The following is a 12,459-nucleotide window of genomic DNA, read 5'->3' as shown; positions in this document are numbered from 1 at the left end:
CACACACGCACAGATACATACAGCACACAGACACCCATACACACAGACACACAGACATACAGACACCCATACACACACAGACACAGATACCCATACACACACCCATGCACACAGACACAGATACCCATACACACACCCATGCACACAGACACAGATACCCATACACACACCCATGCACACAGACTCCCATACACACAAAGACACACAGCACCCATACATACACAGACACACGCGGACACCCATACCCGCAAAAGGGCACAAAGACAGCCATACACAGAGAGACCCACACAAAGACACAGAGACACAAAGACACAGACAGACCCACGGATACACAAAGACACAGGATTTGCGCGCCATTCTTCAGCCCCTGGGCTGGAATGCTCAGAATCCCCTTGCTAGGACCTGGCAATCCTCCTGAGTGTCCCCCTGGACCCCTTCCCCCACCCCCGCGGTCCTGATCCTTCCTCCTCTCCAGAACCCACCGGGGTTCCCTTGGGCCCTCAGGCTAAAGCCCAGAGGGGTTCATGCCCTGGGGCAGTCTCAGCTCTGCCAACCTACCTGCACCTGCCACCTGTGCCCACGGATACCAACCCCGGAGCTCTCTCCTCCGCTTCTACTTCCTTCTACGACCCGCCGAGTGCCACCCCCGCCCAGAGCGGGTGCCAAACCCTCGTCAGCGCTAGGGCACGTCTATGGCTTCAGTTTCCCCATCTGCGACCTCTGTGAGCTCTGGAGCAAAGAACCCTCCGAGTCCCTCGTTTAGACCCAGAAGGGAGGGAGGCCCAGGGAGAGCTCTGTTCCGCCTGAGTGGTCTGGGCGGAGCGGTGGCCAGGTGCCAACGTGGGTGGCTGTGTGTCTGTGCAAGGAGGGGAAGTGCAGTGAAGAGCTGGGATGGTGGTCACCCGAGGTGTGGGGTGTGCTGGGCTTCCAGAGCGCCCAGGAGGGGGATCTTCTCCCAGGAGTGGGGGAGGTCAAGCCCAGGGCCCTCCCTCATGGACACGCCTGGGAGGCAGGTGAGTTGGGGGGGTGGTGGCGCAGGCAGGCCCAGCCCTGTGGGGTCATTCGAGTGGGTCTGTGTGTGTACGAGGTGGGGTGTCTGTGAGCCCCCATGGGTGCAGGTGGGGCAAGGGTGTGCAGACTCTAGGGTGGCTGGAGGGTGCCTGTGAAGGAGGGGCAGCCCAGCCATCCAGTTCACTCTGCCCTGTCTGACAGGATGGACCCCTTCCAGGACACGCTGCGGCGGCTGCGGGAGGCCTTCAAGTCGGGGCGCACGCGGCCGGCCGAGTTCCGGGCTGCGCAGCTCCAAGGCCTGGGCCGCTTTCTTCAAGAAAACAAGCAGCTTCTGCAAGACGCACTGGCCCAGGACCTGCATAAGGTGGGCCGTGGAGGGTGCACCCAGGCAGGGGCTGGAGCGGCATCCCTGTCCTCTTTCAGAAGGGTCCATGCCCCCTAGTGACTGGCTGTGTCCCTAGTTTTATCCCTGTTTGTTTAACAGACCCCTTCCCTGGCATGTGGAGTGTGGCAGGCACCTGACCTTCACTCCTGAACACTCACAGCCACCCTGTGATGCAGGCTTGATGGCTGTCCCCATGTTGCAAATGAGGAAACTGAGGCACTCGGGGGTTAACATCGCTTGCCCAAGACCACACAGCCAGGAAGTCACAGATCAGAATCGCAGCCATGCGCAGTTCCCAGGGGACCACAGTGCCTCCCATAGGAGCTGTCTTTATGTGTCCGGTGCTGGTGGTGCCTGCGTGTGCCCTCCTCAAATTCTAGACCCCTCCTGGCCCGGGTCTGGGCCTGACCTCTCTCACCTCCACCACAGTTAGCCTTCGAGGCAGACGTATCTGAGATCATCACCAGCCAGAATGAGGTTGACTATGCCCTCAAGAACCTGCAGGCCTGGATGAAGGACGAACCGGGCTCCACGAACCTGGTGAGTCCTGCTGGCAGGCGGCGGGAGGGAAGGGCAGGGCACCAGGCAGCTCTGGTCCAGGCCCCCTTCTGCCACCGAGGCCCCGGGCGAGTCACTGATTTTCTCGTCTTTCCTGGGATTCCATCGCACAGGGAGCTGAGGCCCCAAGTGCGCAGTGGGTAGGCTTTGGGGTAGCCCTTGGCAGGGCCTCACCGTCTGCCCTGTGCCTCAGTTCACGAAGTTGGACTCGGCCTTCATCCGGAAGGAACCCTTTGGCCTGGTCCTCATCATCGCACCCTGGAACTATCCCGTGAACCTGACCCTGGTGCCCCTGGTGGGCGCCCTCGCTGCAGGTGAGGAGGGAGTTCCGAACCCCATGCTCTTCCCGCCCAGTAGCCCCTCCCAAAAAGGCCCCTGGAATCCTGCCTATGAGGCACCCTCAGCCTCACATGCCCTCTGAACCCAGGCCCTGGTTGGGCATGGGGACCCTGGGCTCCCCCAGTGACGTCCCCATCTGCCCCTGCAGGGAATTGTGTGGTGCTGAAGCCGTCAGAAATCAGCCAGGGCACAGAAAAGGTCCTGGCTGAGGTGCTGCCCCAGTACCTGGACCAGGTGAGGGTGGCCCTGCCCCGGCAGTGCCCGGCATCCCTATACCTCATCCCTGCAGGCTGAGGAGGCCCAGCTGGCCCCTAAGCCCGCCCCCAAGCTACCCTGAGCCGCCCATCCTGCCTTGCAGAGCTGCTTTGCTGTGGTGCTGGGCGGGTCCCAGGAGACAGGGCAGCTGCTGGAGCACAAGTTTGACTACATCTTCTTCACGGGTGAGGGGCCAGGCCTGGTTCCCAGAGTAGGCGGAGGGGATCAGCAGGGCAGAGGGTGGGAGGGCTGTGGAGGGAGGAGGCTGGGGCCAGTAGTGGCGACACGTGGGAGCTGGAGCTGGCACAGAGGCCGTCTGCTTGCATAGGCCAGGCCCTGGGCACATTGGAGCAATTGGATCCTGGGGTGGCCGGGCTGGAGGCAGGTCCCAGTGTGTGAGCCACAGCAGCCAGGAGAGCGGTGAGGCGGGCCAGGACTTTCTATGAAGAAAGCAGGCAAGACTCAGGTGCCTGGAGCGTGTGGTCAAGGCCAGTTGAGGATGGGGTCTCCTCACCGCGTGCCTAGGGAGCCCGCTGACTCCAACACCTCTCCAGGGAGGAGCGGGGCCCAGGGCTGGGCCATCCCGCCTGGCCCAGGTCGCTGAACGGCCACTCTGGTTTCCTTCCACACCCAGGGAGCCCTCGTGTGGGCAAGATTGTCATGACTGCTGCCGCCAAGCACCTGACACCTGTCACCCTGGAGCTGGGGGGCAAGAACCCCTGCTACGTGGACGACAACTGCGACCCCCAGACCGTGGCCAACCGCGTGGCCTGGTTCCGCTACTTCAACGCCGGCCAGACCTGCGTGGCCCCCGACTACGTCCTGTGCAGCCCCGAGATGCAGGAGAGGCTGCTGCCTGCCCTGCAGAGCACCATCACCCGTTTCTATGGCGACGACCCCCAGAGCTCCCCAAACCTGGGCCGCATCATCAACCAGAAACAGTTCCAGCGGCTGCGGGCACTGCTGGGCTGCGGCCACGTGGCCATTGGGGGCCAGAGTGACGAGAGCGATCGCTACATCGGTGAGTCCTGCTGCCCCTACCACAGCCCACCTGGGCCAAGACCCCTCCTCACGGGAGGGCCCACGGCTGGGCCACGAGTCTGGACCCGCACCTGAAAGCCGGCCCCACTGTCAGAGCCCGGCCTTGAGCCACGGCTCCAGTGCCGTGACTCCGTCTCTGTGCTTCCGAGCCTGTGGCCCCACAAGGCCAAACTCTGGTCCCTCAGCCCTGGATTCGCTGAGTTCGGATCCCAGGGCTCCAGGGCCCAGCGTGCTAAGATGAACTCCCATCCCACCACCGGCTGTCCTGGAAGGCCACAACCTCAGATTCTCCGAGCCCACGATCCCCAGGTTCTAAACTCTAATGGCCCCATCCTGAGCCCCCCAGTCTCCTGGGCCGTACGGCTCAGCAGCTCACGGGACACTGTGGCTCCAACATTCTGGGGTGCTGTTGCCTTATGAACCCCAAGGTTCTAAGAATCCCATCACCCCTGACTGTGAGACCAAGGTTGGGGGATTCTCTGGGCCCCACAAGCCCTGAGCAGGCTGGGGAAGACCTAGGGTCCCTCCTGGGAGTCTATGGGGAGACTTTCTTCCCTAAACACTCCGAAGCCTGAAGCCGTGGGAAGTCAGACCTTAGGATCCTGGCCTGGAGCCCTGGCCCGTGGCCCTGTCCCCATCTCTACCCCCACCCCTGGGTGCTGTCCTGACTGTGGCCCCGGGGCTGAGCTATCTCTGGTGCCTGGCAGCCCCCACAGTGCTGGTGGACGTGCAGGAGACGGAGCCGGTGATGCAGGAGGAGATCTTCGGGCCCATCCTGCCCATTGTGAACGTGCGGAGTGTGGACGAGGCCATCGAGTTCATCAACAGGCGGGAGAAGCCCCTGGCCCTGTACGCCTTCTCCAACAGCAGCCAGGTGGGGGTGCGGCCAGGTTGGGGGCAATGAGGGGCTGAAAGGGGCACAGACTGGCCCCTTTCCTTTCACAGCCCTTCCTAGGAGGGCTTTGGAGCAGCAGATGCCTCAAGGGTGACTATATCTAGGCCAGCTGGTACCACCGCATCTGGCGCAAGGATGCCTGGCAGAGAGGACAGGGCCCAAACCCACCAGGCATGTAGCGGGCCCGTCCTCTGTCCTGGCCGGAGCAGCCTGCACCTGGACTGTGCAAAGGTTCTGCATGGGCAAGCAGAGGCCCCGAATGGAGGTCAGGGACAGAGCAGAGCGGGGGCCTGATAGAGCCCAGTGGGTCGTGGTGGGGCCTGCAGCCCACACTGCAGTATCCTAACCTCACCGTTAGACTCAAGGCTGCCAGCCCCTGCAGGGCTTCCTGGTCTTTGCGCCATGTTGGTATTCACCCCACGGCACCCCAACCATGACTGACAGGTGCTGTCCCCAGAAGATGCTTAGAGGGGAGATTATTGCCTGTTAGAGGGTGGAGGGGCAGGTGGAGGGGCATGTGAGGATGAGGCTCACCTCCACTGTGGAATGTGCGGGGCTCAAGCCCTCTTCCCATGACTGGAGCCCACCACCCACCTTCCCACTCCCCGGCAGGTTGTGAACCAGATGCTGGAGCAGACCAGCAGTGGCAGCTTTGCAGGCAACGACGGCTTCCTCTATGTGTCTCTGCTGTCTGTGCCGCTGGGGGGAGTTGGTAGGTACCTGCCCATTCCCACCCCCAGGAAAGCTTGGCTTTGGTACCCCAGACCGAGGAAGTCCCTTTGCTCACTGTTCAACCTTGATCCGGGCCCTGGGCCTCTCAAGGCCTCAGTTTCCCTATCTGTACAATGGCTCTGTGAGTGGCCTGGCTCTCTCTGAGCTCCCTGCCAGCTGTGTGCCCCTGGCCAGGGCAGTGGCCTGCTGCTAGGGCTGCATGGGCAGCCTGGCCTCAGTTCCTTGCTCTCTGTGCCCACCTAGGCCACAGCGGGATGGGCCGGTACCATGGCAAGTTCACCTTCGACACCTTCTCCCACCACCGCACTTGCCTGCTCGCCCCCTCCGGCCTGGAGAAGTTAAAGGAGATCCGCTACCCGCCCTACACCGACTGGAACCAGCAGCTGTTGCGCTGGGGCATGGGCTCCAACAGCTGCACCCTCCTGTGAGCGTCCCACCCGCCTCCAACGGGTCACGCAGAGAAACCTGAGTCTAGCCATGACGGGCTTGTGCTCCCAACTCACACTGTTCCTCCAGAGCGCAGGCTCCCCCAGCCTCAGGTTGCTGGAGCTGTCACGTGGCTGCATCCTGGCTGCCAGGGTTGCGAAGCAAGGTCTTGCTTCTATCTGAGGGCTGCTGTTCGAGAGAGGCCAAGAGACTATAGAACATGCCAAGTAACCTCACTCATCCCACCCTCCCCAATTCTAGCCCTTTGCGCTCTCGGTCAAGGTTGGCCAGGCCCAGTCCCAGGGGCAGCGTGACCCTGCAAAATACGGTGCCCTGCCTTCTTAGGGGCAGCAGCACTGAATGGTTGAGAGCGTGGATCTCTCCAGGCCTTTGCTGTCTCCTCTAGGCACACACGCACTTCCACCTCTGCCCCGTCCCAATTGTACCAGCACTGCCTCCCCCAGGGATCCTCTCACATCCCACAATGCCTCTGCACCACCCCTCTGGTTCACACAGCACCCTGCACTCACCCACAGCAGCTCCATCCACAGAGAAAGCCGGGGTTTGCATCCTTCCACTGCACAGTGTTACTGGGACGTGTGGGCAAGTCCCTTGACTTCTCTGAGCCTCAATTTCCTTATGTGAAAGTTGCTAGAACCAAAATGGAGTCACTTATGTCAAACTCTAATACAATGGAGTCAGGGGGGCCACAAAGAAGCCCTCACACACACATGCCCGTAACGGGATTTATCACAAGACACTCCTGCATGTAGACCAGACACGGGGCATCTCGAAAGCACGTCCTCAAGACTGCAGTATTCCAAATGAGCTGCAGACGCTTACCTACCATGGCCGCCTCCACCAGAAAACCATCGCCAACTCTGCGATCAGCTTGTGACCTACAAACCTTTTAAACAAACCTTGTTTAAAAGCAGCTTACATGGACTTCTGTCCTTTAAAAGCTTCCCCTTGGCTGTGGCCCTCTGCGTATGCCTGGGATCCTTCCTAGCACTCATAGCCCAGATAGTAATCCTCTGCTCTTCCCAAATAAATTCACCTGTTCTGGAAAGTCTGTCTCTCTGAGGTTGACACTTATCTTGTAGAATGGGGTTCCCACCCATCTTTGATCATAAAGGAAATCTCAGATTTAGAACTACGTTACCCAGGCTGCTCTTGAACTCCTGGGCTCAAGCAGTCTACCTCGGCCCCCCAGAATGCTGGGATTACAGGTGTGAACCACCATGCCCAGCCCACATTTCTTAAATACGGTGATTCAGTCCAAACCTTGATAATACAATCGATGTTTCTAATTGTGTCCTGCTTACAGGGAGCAGGATTTGTTTTTCGTTTTTTGAGGTGGCATCTCACCCTGTATCCCAGGCTGCAGTGCAGAGGCGCGATCTCTGCTCACTGCAACCTCTGCCTCCCGGGTTGAAGCAATTCTCCTGCCTCAGCCTCCCTAGTACCTGGGATTACAGGCGCCCACCACCATGCCCGACTAATTTGTTGTATTTTTAGTAGAGACGGGGTTTCACCATGTTGGTCAGGCTGGTCTTGAACTCCTGACCTCAGGTGATCCGCCCGCCTTGGCCTCTGAAAGTGCTGGGATTACAGGTGTGAGCCACTGCACCCGGCCCAGAGAGCAGGGGTTTTGTGTGTTTGTTTGTTTTTGTTTGTTTGTTTTTGTATATATAAATAAGAATATTCATGAATAGTTTCTGAATTTTGCAGGAATCAAGTAGGGAGAAAAAGTGAATACTTCTGCCTTTGTTCACAGAGGACACTTGGTCAAATTATTGCAAATGTCGACCCAAAGAGCCAAACTCTGTACAATATTTGAAGAGATTTATTCTGATCCAAATATGAATGACCATGGCCTGTGACACAGCCCTTAGGAGATCCTGAGAACGTGTACCCAAGATTGTCAGGTCACAGCTTGGATTTATATATTTTAGGGAGACGTGAGGCATCAATCAATATGTGCAAGATATATGTTGGTTTGGTCCAGAAAGATGGGAGAACTCAAAGCAGGGGCTTTCAGGCTATAGGTAAATTAAAAAATTTTCTGCTTGACAATTGGTTGAGCTTATCTGAAGACCTGTGATCAATAGAAAGGAAATGTTCAGGTTAAGATAAAGGATTGTGGAGACCAAGTTTTATTGTGCAGAGGAAGCTCTCAGATAGCAGGTGGTATAATCTTTCTTTTTCTTTTTTTTTCTTTCTTTCTTTTTTTTTTTTTGAGATGGGGTCTTGCTCTGTTGCCCAGGCTGGAGTACAGTGGAGCGATCTCGGCTCACTGCAACCTCTGCCACCTGCATTCAAGTGATTCTCCTGCCTCAGCCTCCCGAGCAGCTGGGATTACAGGCGCACACCACCACGCCTGGTTAATTTTTGTAGTTTTGTAGAGACAGGGTTTCATCACGTTGGCCAGTCTGGTCTTGAACTCCTGACCTCAAGTGATCCACATGCCTCGGCCTCCCAAAGAGCAGGCATTACAGGCGTGAGCCACCACACTGGCCTAAAATGTTTCTTATCTAACATAAAAGGGTGCCTGGCTCTTAGCTGATTATCTCCTGGATCTGGAAAGAAGTTAAAAAAAAAAAGGAAAAGGGGATTCTCTACAGAATGTAGATTGTTCCCACAGGAGACAACTTTGCAGGGCAGTTGCAAGATATGGCAAGGAAATACATTTGGGGTTAAACTATTTTGATTTCTTCTCTTTTTTGTTATGTGAGGTTATGCCAGAGTCAGGTCAGAAAGCAGACCACGCTACAGGGTTAAAATTAAAGCCTCTCTGATGAGACTCTGTGGTTTGTAGGGCGTGACTCCCCAGGCCCCTTAGGGGGGAGTTTGGGCAAAAGAAGAAAAAAAATCAGAGTTTAGTCCTCACAAACTATAGGCACTTTATGACAGAAAATTTCCTTGAATCTGGAAAACAAAGTGAGGTGACAGTCTCATATTTAAGTCATATTAAGTCTCACATTTAAGTATTTGTATCAATTACTTAATTTCATGTAATTATTTTTGTTTTGTTCAATCTTTTTATTTTATTTTATTACCACAGAGTCTTGCTCCATCACCCAGGCTGGAGTGCAGTGGCACAATCTTGGGTCACTGAAACCTCCACCTCCCAGGTTCAAGCGATTCACCTGTGCAGCCTCCTGAGTAGCTGGGATTACAGGTGCCCACCACCACACCCGACTAATTTTTTTGTATTTTTAGGAGAGATAGGGTTTCACCATGTTGGCCAGGCTGGTCTCAAACTCCTGGCCTCAAGTGATCCATCCACCTCAGTCTCCCCAAGTGCTGAGATTACAGGTGTGGGCGGCAAGCCACCTAGGTGCCAAGGCAAGAGACTTAGGGCACAAGCTGTTCCAGTATAATAATGAAAATATATAGAATAAGAATAGTTATACTAGAAATAGATTATAGATATGATTGTATATGAATATCATTAATCATTAGTTTTTAGCATTACTCTTTATTCCAATATGATAATAATCTTTGTTCTACAATTATAACGTAGGGAAAACCAGGCCATACAGAGATAGGAGCTGAACGGGCACGGTGAGAAGTGACCAAAAGACAAGGATGTGAGCCCTCTGTTACACCTGGACAGGGCCACTAGAGGGCTCCCTGGTGTAGCAGTAACGCCAGCGCCTGGGAAGGCACCCATTACCTAGCGGACTTTGGTCTAGAGGTAGCATCAGTGCCTGGGGAAGGCACCTGTTACTTAGCAGACCGGGAAAGGGAGTCTGTCTTTCCCCAGGGGGGCGGTGATTAGAGAAGACTCTGCTCCACCACCTCTTGTGGAAAGCCTGACATCAGTGAGGCCCGCCCACAGCCATCTGGAGGCTTAACAGTCTCCCGGTGATGCTGTGCTTCAGCGGTCACACTCCTGTCTACCAAGTAGCTGGGACTACAGGCACCTGCCAACACGCCTGGCTAATTTTTTGTATTTTTAGTAGAGACGGGGTTTCACCATGTTAGCCAGGATGGTCTCCATCTCCTGACCTCTTAATCCGCCTGCCTCCGCCTCCCAAAGTGCTGGGAGTACAGACGTGAGCCACCGCGCCCTGACACAAATTTAAGCATTTCTGTGGCATACAACCATGCGACACAATCATCACAGTCATGACACATATTTTGGCATATCAGAGTTTTAGGAATCTCAAACCATTTCCCATAGTTTAGTGACACACTTACACAAACATTACTTAAAGGAAGTTAACACCATTTCTATTTGACAATGCTTCCCATATTATTTACCAAATAAGCCTGATCATTTAATGTCTCCAAAAGATGAGAGACACAACCTTTGAGGCTTGCTCCAGGAGGCCCTTCTGGAAGAATCTCAAAGTTGATTTTAGGCCAGATGGCTTCATTTAGGATTTGGATCCAGGGAAGCCTGCCAAAAATGTCAAAAAGTTCAAATGGCTTCCTTCAACAGAATCAGAGATCACTGCCAAATGATAGTTACTCGTTTAACCACAGTGATGATCAAAAGACTTCAAAAGCAACATGGAAAGTTACATGCATGGAAAAACCTTAGCACTTTAAAGCTCAGTCTCCCTAAGCAATCTGTTTTCCTAAGCCAGTGAGCAGGGGAATACATTAGTAATACCGTGGGAAGTCCTGGTTACATGAAACAATTCAGACACATTAAGAAAAACCAAGAACACAGAATCAATTTATACTGGTATAAAACTGCTTTTGTCAACCTTTGAGATAAACTTGAAACCAGAGAAATTTGATATTAAGAAGGAATATAACAGAAACAGAAACTAATTTGTAATTTAGAGAATGGCTATTAACGAAGCAGGTTTTAGAAATACATGTCAAAGCCTCTTGGAACTTTACTAAGAGTAAATTAATGTCTTAAGAAACCGCTGTTTTTTTGTTTGTTTGTTTGTTTGTTTAAGACGGAGTCTTGAAAAGTAAAATATAAAATTGGACCACAGAGGTACATAATTCACATTAAAAACAAAAACAAAACAAAGCAAAAACTTATTTGAAAAGACGGAGTCTTGCTCTGTCACCCAGGCTGGAGTGCAGTGGTGCAATTTTGGCTCACTGCAAGCTCTGCCTCCTCCTGCCATTCTCCTGCCTCAGCCTCCCAAGTAGCTGGGTATATGGGTGCCCACCACCACACCTGGCTAATTTTGTGTATTTTTAGTAGAGACAGGGTTTCACCATGTTAGCCAGGATGGTCTCGATCTCCTGACCTTGTGATCCACCTACCTCGGCCTCCCAAAGTGCTGAGATTACACGTGTGAGCCACTGGGCCTGGCTGAAACCACTGTTATTTTAACATAGGGGGCCAAAATTTTAAGTTATGTGTCATATGTTTTAATATCCAAATTCATTCTTTAGAAAAACTGTTATAGGCCAGGCATGGTGGTTTATACCTGTAAATCCCAGCATTGGGAGGCCAGGATCACCTGAGGTCAGGAGTTCAAGAACAGCCTGACCAACATGGTGAAACCCCATCTCTACTAAATATACAAAGATTAGCCAGGCATGGTGGTGCATGCCTGTAATCCCAGTTACTCAGGAGGCTGAGGCAGGAGAATGGCATGAACCCGGGAGGCAGAAGTTGAACCCAGGAGATGGAAGTTGCAGTGAAGCAAGATCAAACCACCGCACTCCAGCCTCGGCAAGCGAGTGAGAGAGCAAGACTCCATCTCAAAAAACAAACAAACAAACAAACAAAAAACAACTATTACAAATCATTTAATTTAATTACAGCCAATTTAATCACAGCCAACACTTCCATCACAAGTTCCCATTCACAGGCCTAATCATGACTTACTCAGACACCTGTGGCATGCTTGGACTTGCCCTGTACTTCCTCTTTCTTAAATGTCTAGTCATTGTAGTCTAAGACAGAGATTGACCACACAAGGTTCTTTCCTATACAAAATTACTCTCATTGCTTCACATCTGTAACTTTCTTTACATCTATGTCTCATCTACTTACTGGTTCCTTTTAACCTTTTTTCTATTTCTTTCCTAAATTCATATTTTAAAACTCCCTTTAAATAACTGCTAAATTAGACAAATTACTTTTTTTCTCAATAAAGAATATATTTTATACCTTTCTTATTGTTTTCTTATTAGGTACACCTTACTTTTGGCACACTTCCTATATAGAATTGTATTAGGATTTTTAAAAACCCTTAGTACTCTCAAGTTTTTGTTTTTAATTATCTTTTTCCTTTTTTTGAAACAGGGTCTTGCTCCATCACCCAGGCTGGAGTGTAGTGGCATTGATTTGGTTTACTGCAGCCTCGACCTCCCTGGCTCAAGTGATCCTCCCACCTCAGCCTCCTGAGTAGCTGGGACTACAGTAGGCATGTGCCACCATCCTGGCTAATTTTTTTTTTTTTTGTAGAAACAGGGTCTCACTATTTTGCCCAGGCTGATCTGGACCTCCTGATCTCAAATGATCCTCCCACTTCAGCTTCCCAAATTGCTGGAATTACAGGCATGAGCACTCATCCAGTTCCCTTAAATTTTGTTAAAAACATAGGAAGCACAAAATCTTGAACTGACTATCACATATTGGTATTTTATGCCATTGTATGCCATTTTGTAATTGTTAGAAAAACATGTTTTCCTATAGCATAATTTTTATACATATTTATAGGCCCAAACATATTTAGTCTTTAAATTAAATTTAAGAGACCAACAGCAAACATATTTATGGTCAGCAATTTGTTCCAGTTTTCGTCTTATTTGGAAATAACTCACATAGTTAATGAGTATCCGTTACTTAATAGAGGATTTCAAATTACATTAAAAAGTTGATAGATAC

At 52.4% G+C, this 12,459-nt stretch overlaps 1 protein-coding gene across 1 annotated transcript in view; it reads left to right on the top strand.

Annotated features, from left to right (window-relative positions):
• ALDH3B2 (aldehyde dehydrogenase 3 family, member B2) overlaps positions 1-6,711 on the top strand; it is a 22,580-nt gene extending 15,869 nt beyond the window's left edge. The window contains exons 3-11 of the mRNA XM_011987035.1: positions 1,213-1,375; positions 1,826-1,936; positions 2,148-2,268; positions 2,442-2,527; positions 2,652-2,733; positions 3,183-3,569; positions 4,297-4,463; positions 5,097-5,196; positions 5,460-6,711. Coding sequence (XP_011842425.1) covers positions 1,213-1,375; positions 1,826-1,936; positions 2,148-2,268; positions 2,442-2,527; positions 2,652-2,733; positions 3,183-3,569; positions 4,297-4,463; positions 5,097-5,196; positions 5,460-5,644 — 1,402 coding nt within the window. The 3' untranslated portion in view covers positions 5,645-6,711. The remainder of the gene's footprint in view (positions 1-1,212; positions 1,376-1,825; positions 1,937-2,147; positions 2,269-2,441; positions 2,528-2,651; positions 2,734-3,182; positions 3,570-4,296; positions 4,464-5,096; positions 5,197-5,459) is intronic.
• Positions 6,712-12,459: the final 5,748 nt, after the last annotated feature.

This window comes from Mandrillus leucophaeus, unplaced genomic scaffold (assembly GCF_000951045.1).
Source record: "Mandrillus leucophaeus isolate KB7577 unplaced genomic scaffold, Mleu.le_1.0 Scaffold30, whole genome shotgun sequence".
In the NCBI taxonomy this organism is placed as follows: Eukaryota; Metazoa; Chordata; class Mammalia; order Primates; family Cercopithecidae; genus Mandrillus; species Mandrillus leucophaeus.
This window is presented reverse-complemented; position numbering and strand designations above follow the sequence as displayed.